The sequence below is a fragment of the Sebastes fasciatus genome (genome assembly GCF_043250625.1).
Source record: "Sebastes fasciatus isolate fSebFas1 chromosome 11 unlocalized genomic scaffold, fSebFas1.pri SUPER_11_unloc_2, whole genome shotgun sequence".
In the NCBI taxonomy this organism is placed as follows: domain Eukaryota; kingdom Metazoa; phylum Chordata; class Actinopteri; order Perciformes; family Sebastidae; genus Sebastes; species Sebastes fasciatus.
In genome coordinates this window covers 95,279-105,727 of record NW_027428120.1, presented here as the reverse complement: position 1 = coordinate 105,727, position 10,449 = coordinate 95,279, and the positions used below count along the sequence as shown (strand labels likewise).

The following is a 10,449-nucleotide window of genomic DNA, read 5'->3' as shown; positions in this document are numbered from 1 at the left end:
AACCCACGATGGAGGAGGAGGGGGAGGAGGAGCAAGAGGAGGAGGAGGAGGAGGAGGAAGAGGAGGAGGAGGAGGAGGAGGAAGAGGAGGAGGAGGAGGAAAACAAAGTCTGGTGGCAACGAAAGACAAACGATGGGAGAAGAGATAAAACAGAGAGACAGACGGACGCTGAGGAGTCATTAGGAAAAAGACTGCAGACAGACGAAGTGACAGCTTCAGATCCAGAGACAGATAGAGGAGGAGGAGGAGGAGGAGGAGGAGGAGGAGGAGTCAGGGAGGAAGATAAAAAACAGTCTCAGCAGAGCAGGGAAACTGAGGAGGATCAGAGAAGAAGAAGAAGAAGAAGAACGCCGTCACTCGTCTGTAGAGTGAAAAGACGAGAGGAGGAGGAGGTGGAAAAAGAGGAGGAGGAGGAGGAGGAGGAGGAAAAAGAGGAGGAGGAGGCACCAAACCACCCACAGAGAGGAACCTTCCTCACACACACTGACTCTTTGTATTTATGTTTGTGTTCAGCTGAACAGAGACGAGAGAAACCACAGAAGAAGAAGAAGAAGAAGAAGAAGACGTTACAAGAAGCGAGAGACGAAGATAATTAAAGTTCAGCTGAGAGCAACAGACTCACCAAAGTGCATCATGGGAACGTCTTCAGTCCACAGAGACACCTGAAGACTGAACGCCTTCGTCCTCTGGTTCCACCTCCAACCAGCCGGCATGCTGGCCAGGCTGTCCCAGGGAAGGAGCTCCCCGGGTGGGGCAGGAGGGCTGCTGCTGCTCCCTCTGCTGCTGGGCCTGATGATGATGATGATGATGATGAAGGTGGTAATGATGGAGGCGGCGGCGGCGAGCCTCGATGAGGTGGAGAGCGAGGAGAGCGAGGAGGTCCTGGAGGAGGACGAGGCCGTCAGCACGGAGATCCTGGTAAGAGATGATGAATCCATTTGAACTACGAGATGCTGATCAGATCAATGATCTATTATTGAGGTAAAGGACTGTCTGATGGTGAGGGACTGTCTGATGGTAAAGGACTGTCTGATGGTGAGGGACTGTCTGATGGTAAAGGACTGTCTGATGGTGAGGTAAAGGGCTGTCTGATGGTGAGGGACTGTCTGATGGTGAGGTAAAGGACTGTCTGATGGTAAAGGACTGTCTGATGGTGAGGTAAAGGACTGTCTGATGGTGAGGGACTGTCTGATGGTAAAGGACTGTCTGATGGTGAGGGACTGTCTGATGGTAAAGGACTGTCTGATGGTGAGGTAAAGGGCTGTCTGATGGTGAGGGACTGTCTGATGGTGAGGTAAAGGACTGTCTGATGGTGAGATAAAGGACTGTCTGATGGTGAGGGACTGTCTGATGGTAAAGGGCTGTCTGATGGTAAAGGACTGTCTGATGGTGAGGTAAAGGACTGTCTGATGGTGAGGGACTGTCTGATGGTAAAGGACTGTCTGATGGTGAGGTAAAGGGCTGTCTGATGGTGAGGGACTGTCTGATGGTGAGGTAAAGGACTGTCTGATGGTAAAGGACTGTCTGATGGTAAAGGGCTGTCTGATGGTGAGGGACTGTCTGATGGTGAGGTAAAGGACTGTCTGATGGTGAGGGACTGTCTGATGGTGAGGTAAAGGACTGTCTGATGGTAAAGGACTGTCTGATGGTAAAGGACTGTCTGATGGTAAAGGACTGTCTGATGGTGAGGTAAAGGACTGTCTGATGGTGAGGTAAAGGACTGTCTGATGGTGAGGTAAAGGACTGTCTGATGGTAAAGGACTGTCTGATGGTAAAGGACTGTCTGATGGTGAGGGACTGTCTGATGGTGAGGGACTGTCTGATGGTAAAGGACTGTCTGATGGTAAAGGACTGTCTGATGGTGAGGGACTGTCTGATGGTAAAGGACTGTCTGATGGTAAAGGACTGTCTGATGGTGAGGTAAAGGACTGTCTGATGGTGAGGTAAAGGACTGTCTGATGGTAAAGGACTGTCTGATGGTAAAGGACTGTCTGATGGTGAGGTAAAGGGCTGTCTGATGGTAAAGGACTGTCTGATGGTAAAGGACTGTCTGATGGTAAAGGACTGTCTGATGGTAAAGGACTGTCTGATGGTAAAGGACTGTCTGATGGTGATGGTAAAGGACTGTCTGATGGTAAAGGACTGTCTGATGGTAAAGGACTGTCTGATGGTGAGGTAAAGGATTGTCTGATGGTAAAGGACTGTCTGATGGTGAGATAAAGGACTGTCTGATGGTAAAGGACTGTCTGATGGTGAGGGACTGTCTGATGGTGAGGTAAAGGGCTGTCTGATGGTAAAGGACTGTCTGATGGTAAAGGACTGTCTGATGGTGAGGGACTGTCTGATGGTAAAGGATTGTCTGATGGTAAAGGACTGTCTGATGGTGAGGTAAAGGACTGTCTGATGGTGAGGGACTGTCTGATGGTAAAGGACTGTCTGATGGTAAAGGACTGTCTGATGGTAAAGGACTGTCTGATGGTGAGGTAAAGGACTGTCTGATGGTGAGGTAAAGGACTGTCTGATGGTGAGGTAAAGGACTGTCTGATGGTAAAGGACTGTCTGATGGTGAGGGACTGTCTGATGGTAAAGGACTGTCTGATGGTAAAGGACTGTCTGATGGTGAGGGACTGTCTGATGGTAAAGGACTGTCTGATGGTAAAGGACTGTCTGATGGTGAGGGACTGTCTGATGGTAAAGGACTGTCTGATGGTGAGGTAAAGGACTGTCTAACGGTAAAGGACTGTCTGATGGTGAGATAAAGGACTGTCTGATGGTAAAGGACTGTCTGATGGTGAGGTAAAGGATTGTCTGATGGTAAAGGACTGTCTGATGGTGAGATAAAGGACTGTCTGATGGTAAAGGACTGTCTGATGGTGAGGGACTGTCTGATGGTAAAGGACTGTCTGATGGTAAAGGACTGTCTGATGGTGAGGGACTGTCTGATGGTAAAGGGCTGTCTGATGGTGAGGTAAAGGGCTGTCTGATGGTGAGGTAAAGGACTGTCTGATGGTGAGGTACAGGGCTGTCTGATGGTGAGGTAAAGGACTGTCTGATGGTGAGGTAAAGGACTGTCTGATGGTGAGGTAGAGGACTGTCTGATGGTAAAGGGCTGTCTGATGGTGAGGTAAAGGACTGTCTGATGGTGAGGTAAAGGGCTGTCTGATGGTGAGGTAAAGGACTGTCTGATGGTGAGGTACAGGGCTGTCTGATGGTGAGGTAGAGGACTGTCTGATGGTAAAGGGCTGTCTGATGGTGAGGTAAAGGACTGTCTGATGGTGAGGTAAAGGACTGTCTGATGGTGAGGTAAAGGACTGTCTGATGGTGAGGTAGAGGACTGTCTGATGGTAAAGGGCTGTCTGATGGTGAGGTAAAGGACTGTCTGATGGTAAAGGGCTGTCTGATGGTGAGGTAAAGGACTGTCTGATGATGAGGTAAAGGACTGTCTGATGGTAAAGGACTGTCTGATGGTAAAGGACTGTCTGATGGTGAGGTAGAGGACTGTCTGATGGTAAAGGGCTGTCTGATGGTGAGGTAAAGGACTGTCTGATGGTAAAGGGCTGTCTGATGGTGAGGTAAAGGACTGTCTGATGATGAGGTAAAGGACTGTCTGATGGTAAAGGACTGTCTGATGGTGAGGTAGAGGACTGTCTGATGGTAAAGGGCTGTCTGATGGTGAGGTAGAGGACTGTCTGATGGTAAAGGGCTGTCTGATGGTGAGGTAAAGGACTGTCTGATGGTAAAGGGCTGTCTGATGGTGAGGTAGAGGACTGTCTGATGGTAAAGGACTGTCTGATGGTAAAGGACTGTCTGATGGTGAGGGACTGTCTGATGGTAAAGGACTGTCTGATGGTGAGGTAAAGGACTGTCTAACGGTAAAGGGCTGTCTGATGGTGAGGTAAAGGGCTGTCTGATGGTGAGGTAAAGGACTGTCTGATGGTGAGGTACAGGGCTGTCTGATGGTGAGGTAAAGGACTGTCTGATGGTGAGGTAAAGGACTGTCTGATGGTGAGGTAGAGGACTGTCTGATGGTAAAGGGCTGTCTGATGGTGAGGTAAAGGACTGTCTGATGATGAGGTAAAGGACTGTCTGATGGTGAGGTAAAGGGCTGTCTGATGGTGAGGTAAAGGACTGTCTGATGGTGAGGTACAGGGCTGTCTGATGGTGAGGTAGAGGACTGTCTGATGGTAAAGGGCTGTCTGATGGTGAGGTAAAGGACTGTCTGATGGTGAGGTAAAGGACTGTCTGATGGTGAGGTAAAGGACTGTCTGATGGTGAGGTAGAGGACTGTCTGATGGTAAAGGGCTGTCTGATGGTGAGGTAAAGGACTGTCTGATGGTAAAGGGCTGTCTGATGGTGAGGTAAAGGACTGTCTGATGATGAGGTAAAGGACTGTCTGATGGTAAAGGACTGTCTGATGGTGAGGTAGAGGACTGTCTGATGGTAAAGGGCTGTCTGATGGTGAGGTAAAGGACTGTCTGATGGTAAAGGGCTGTCTGATGGTGAGGTAAAGGACTGTCTGATGATGAGGTAAAGGACTGTCTGATGGTAAAGGACTGTCTGATGGTGAGGTAGAGGACTGTCTGATGGTAAAGGGCTGTCTGATGGTGAGGTAAAGGACTGTCTGATGGTAAAGGGCTGTCTGATGGTGAGGTAGAGGACTGTCTGATGGTAAAGGGCTGTCTGATGGTAAAGGACTGTCTGATGGTAAAGGGCTGTCTGATGGTGAGGTAGAGGACTGTCTGATGATGAGGTAAAGGACTGTCTGATGATGAGGTAAAGGACTGTCTGATGATGAGGTAAAGGACTGTCTGATGGTAAAGGACTGTCTGATGGTGAGGTAGAGGACTGTCTGATGATGAGGTAAAGGACTGTCTGATGATGAGGTAAAGGACTGTCTGATGGTAAAGGACTGTCTGATGGTGAGGTAGAGGACTGTCTGATGATGAGGTAAAGGACTGTCTGATGATGAGGTAAAGGGCTGTCTGATGGTGAGGTAAAGGACTGTGTGATGGTGAGGTAAAGGACTGTCTGATGGTAAAGGACTGTCTGATGGTGAGGTAGAGGACTGTCTGATGGTGAGGTAAAGGGCTGTCTGATGGTGAGGTAAAGGACTGTGTGATGGTGAGGTAAAGGACTGTCTGATGGTAAAGGACTGTCTGATGGTGAGGTAAAGGACTGTCTGATGGTAAAGGACTTTCTGATGGTAACGTTACCACCATACCATAACGTTACCTCCATACCATAACGTTACCTCCATACCATAACGTTACCTCCATACCATAACGTTACCTCCATACCATACCATAACGTTACCACCGTACCATAACATTACCGCCGTACCATAACGTTACCTCCATACCATAACGTTACCTCCATACCATAACGTTACCTCCATACCATACCATACCATAACGTTACCTCCTTACCATACCATAACGTTACCACCGTACCATAACATTACCGCCGTACCATAACGTTACCGCCATACCATAACGTTACCTCCATACCATAACGTTACCGCCATATCATAACGTTACCTCCATACCATAACGTTACCTCCATACCATACCATAACGTTACCTCCATACCATACCATAACGTTACCACCGTACCATAATATTACCGCCGTACCATAACGTTACCGCCATACCATAACGTTACCTCCATACCATAACGTTACCGCCATATCATAACGTTACCTCCATACCATAACGTTACCTCCATACCATAACGTTACCTCCATACCATAATGTTACCTCCATACCATAACGTTACCTCCATACCATAACGTTACCGCCATACCATAACGTTACCTCCATACCATAACGTTACCTCCATACCATAACGTTACCGCCATACCATAACGTTACCTCCATACCATAACGTTACCGCCATACCATAACGTTACCGCCATACCATAACGTTACCGCCATACCATAACGTTACCGCCATACCATAACGTTACCACCATACTATAACGTTACCACCATACCATAACGGTACCTCCATACCATAACGTTACCACCATACCATAACGTTACCTCCATACCATAACGTTACCTCCATACCATAACGTTACCTCCATACCATAACGTTACCTCCATACCATAACGTTACCTCCATACCATAACGTTACCTCCATACCATAACGTTACCGCCATACCATAACGTTACCTCCATACCATAACGTTACCTCCATACCATAACGTTACCGCCATACCATAACGTTACCTCCATACCATAACGTTACCTCCATACATAACGTTACCTCCATACCATAACGTTACCGCCATACAATAACGTTACCTCCATACCATAACATTACCTCCATACCATAACGTTACCTCCATACCATAACATTACCGCCATACCATAACGTTACCTCCATACCATAATGTTACCTCCATACCATAATGTTACCTCCATACCATAATGTTACCTCCATACCATAACGTTACCTCCATACCATAACGTTACCTCCATACCATAACGTTACCTCCATACCATAATGTTACCTCCATACCATAACGTTACCTCCATACCATAACGGTACCTCCATACCATAACGTTACCTCCATACCATAACGTTACCTCCATACCATAACGTTACCGCCATACCATAACGTTACCTCCATACCATAACGTTACCTCCATACCATAACGTTACCGCCATACCATAACGTTACCTCCATACCATAACGTTACCTCCATACATAACGTTACCTCCATACCATAACGTTACCGCCATACCATAACGTTACCTCCATACCATAACGTTACCTCCATACCATAACGTTACCTCCATACCATAACATTACCGCCATACCATAACGTTACCTCCATACCATAATGTTACCTCCATACCATAATGTTACCTCCATACCATGTTACCTCCATACCATAACGTTACCTCCATACCATAACGTTACCTCCATACCATAATGTTACCTCCATACCATAACGTTACCTCCATACCATAACGTTACCTCCATACCATAACGTTACCTCCATACCATAACGTTACCGCCATACCATAACGTTACCTCCATACCATAACGTTACCTCCATACCATAACGTTACCGCCATACCATAACGTTACCTCCATACCATAACGTTACCTCCATACATAACGTTACCTCCATACCATAACGTTACCGCCATACCATAACGTTACCTCCATACCATAACGTTACCTCCATACCATAACGTTACCTCCATACCATAACATTACCGCCATACCATAACGTTACCTCCATACCATAACGTTACCTCCATACCATAATGTTACCTCCATACCATAATGTTACCTCCATACCATAACGTTACCTCCATACCATAACGTTACCTCCATACCATAACGTTACCTCCATACCATAATGTTACCTCCATACCATAATGTTACCACCATACCATAATGTTACCTCCATACCATAACGTTACCTCCATACCATAATGTTACCTCCATACCATAATGTTACCTCCATACCATAACGTTACCTCCATACCATAACGTTACCTCCATACCATAATGTTACCTCCATACCATAATGTTACCTCCATACCATAACGTTACCACCATACCATAATGTTACCTCCATACCATAATGTTACCTCCATACCATAACGTTACCTCCATACCATAACGTTACCTCCATACCATAACGTTACCTCCATACCATAACGTTACCTCCATACCATAACGTTACCGCCATACCATAACGTTACCTCCATACCATAACGTTACCGCCATACCATAACGTTACCTCCATACCATAACGTTACCGCCATACCATAACGTTACCGCCATACCATAACGTTACCGCCATACCATAACGTTACCGCCATACCATAACGTTACCGCCATACCATAACGTTACCGCCATACCATAACGGTACCTCCATACCATAACGTTACCACCATACCATAACGTTACCTCCATACCATAACGTTACCTCCATACCATAACGTTACCTCCATACCATAACGTTACCTCCATACCATAACGTTACCTACATACCATAACGTTACCTCCATACCATAATGTTACCTCCATACCATAATGTTACCACCATACCATAATGTTACCTCCATACCATAACGTTACCTCCATACCATAATGTTACCTCCATACCATAACGTTACCTCCATACCATAACGTTACCTCCATACCATAACGTTACCTCCATACCATAACGTTACCTACATACCATAACGTTACCTCCATACCATAATGTTACCTCCATACCATAACGGTACCTCCATACCATAACGTTACCACCATACCATAACGTTACCTCCATACCATAACGTTACCTCCATACCATAACGTTACCTCCATACCATAACGTTACCTCCATACCATAATGTTACCTCCATACCATAACGTTACCTCCATACCATAACGTTACCTCCATACCATAACGTTACCTCCATACCATAATGTTACCTCCATACCATAACGTTACCTCCATACCATAATGTTACCTCCATACCATAACGTTACCTCCATACCATAACGTTACCTCCATACCATAACGTTACCTCCATACCATAACGTTACCGCCATACCATAACGTTACCTCCATACCATAACGTTACCGCCATACCATAACGTTACCTCCATACCATAACGTTTCCTGTCCGTGACAGAGTTAGCATGCAGCTTTAGCTCTGCTCTGTGTAGCTCTGCTTTTCCTGTCAATGTGTGAAACCCAAAGTGTTTCCATCCTTTACTGGATGTGTAGTGTTTACCACGCTGGATTTAACATGGGAGGGTGCAGGTCGTATCCACGCTGTTCCTCCAACGTTTTACACACTCTGAGGTTTGTTTTGGTTGACGGATACGGAATGGATATGACGTCACGTTACTCAGACTACCACAATAAAAGCGGTAACCTCTTTCTTCCTCCACAGAGACTCAGATGAAGCAGATAGATCCATTCTGGTGTTAAAACATCTGTTTAGAAATCATAAAAAGATAAATATGAGGCTTATTAAAACAATAACACGTCCTGACCAGATGAGAATAAAGTCAACAGAAACATCTGGCTGTCTCCCTCAAAACAACATCTGGAGCTGATGTCTTTACTGAACTGAATCAACCTACTTTGTCCTCCAGGAGACGCTGTCCTCCGACCTGTCCAGAGTGTCTCCTCTCAGCTCCTGGCTCATTTTCAGAAGAAACTCCAACAAGGGGGACAACCGGAGAACCAAAGGGTCCAGGAGAACCTCCAAGGTCAGACGGAGCTCCACCTGTAGAGATGAAATGTGATGAGCAGGAACTCCATCCTGTAGATCACATGACCGCTGAATTCATATCTCAGATATAAAAGTATAAAAGGACAGAATATGTACGACTCAGGATCCAGACCTGATGGCCACGATCATTCTAGTCTCACAGACGCTAGCAAAGCAGCGGGTGGTCATGGCGAGCTGTCACGCTTCACAGATCAACAACAGGATGACGTTTCTTTAAGTTTGACTGACTTTTAGCGTTACGTTTCCGACTGAGAACTAACCGCTAACTTTGATAACGTTTGTTTAAGTTTTACAATCTTGTGACCGGCTCGCACCCGGTAATGTTTGTATAGAAGAAACCGTCGATATCAACGGTGAGAAACAGCCGTCAGTATGACATCACAGGTGTTCATACAGGTGAATCTATACAACCTGAACATCACAGGTCTTCATACAGGTGAATCTATACAACCTGAACATCACAGGTCTTCATACAGGTGAATCTATACAACCTGAACATCACAGGTGTTCATACAGGTGAATCTATACAACCTGAACATCACAGGTGTTCATACAGGTGAATCTATACAGCCTGAACATCACAGGTGTTCATACAGGTGAATCTATACAACCTGAACATCACAGGTGTTCATACAGGTGAATCTATACAACCTGAACATCACAGGTGTTCATACAGGTGAATCTATACAACCTGAACATCACAGGTGTTCATACAGGTGAATCTATACAACCTGAACATCACAGGTGTTCATACAGGTGAATCTATACAACCTGAACATCACAGGTGTTCATACAGGTGAATCTATACAGCCTGAACATTACAGGACTAATAATCAATAAGAAGCAGACTGATCAGGTTCAGATATTTAGACGTCCTTTATCTTAACCAATCAAAGAGACTGTGTTCCAGTTGTGCTTGTCTCCGTGTGTCATTGCAGCATGGTCTACCGGGCCCTCGGGGGCCTCCGGGACCCCAGGGGCCTCCGGGCCCCCCCGCCCCCCTCCTGCCTCAACAACAGGAGCTGATCCAGGAGCTGCAGCTGAAACTGAGAGGTGAGAACTCACTGATCCCACATCTCAGAGGCTAGGCTAACAGTTCCCCCCGCCTCCAGTCTTTGTGCTAAGCTAGGACAAACATGGAGGTCAGTCAGACGCCGTGTTGGTCATCAGGACAGACGCCGTGTTGGTC

At 46.3% G+C, this 10,449-nt stretch overlaps 1 protein-coding gene and 1 long non-coding RNA gene across 2 annotated transcripts in view; both read left to right on the top strand.

The window, feature by feature from the left end:
• Window positions 1-80: 80 nt before the first annotated feature.
• LOC141763555 (erythroferrone) overlaps window positions 81-10,449 on the top strand; it is a 15,399-nt gene continuing 5,030 nt past the window's right edge. The window contains exons 1-3 of the mRNA XM_074627989.1: window positions 81-918; window positions 9,121-9,237; window positions 10,199-10,313. Coding sequence (XP_074484090.1) covers window positions 712-918; window positions 9,121-9,237; window positions 10,199-10,313 — 439 coding nt within the window. The 5' untranslated portion in view covers window positions 81-711. The remainder of the gene's footprint in view (window positions 919-9,120; window positions 9,238-10,198; window positions 10,314-10,449) is intronic.
• On the top strand, window positions 9,244-10,192 carry LOC141763556 (uncharacterized). The gene is made up of 3 exons (XR_012593087.1): window positions 9,244-9,684; window positions 9,737-9,764; window positions 9,817-10,192. It is a non-coding gene; the product is annotated as an uncharacterized LOC141763556 (long non-coding RNA).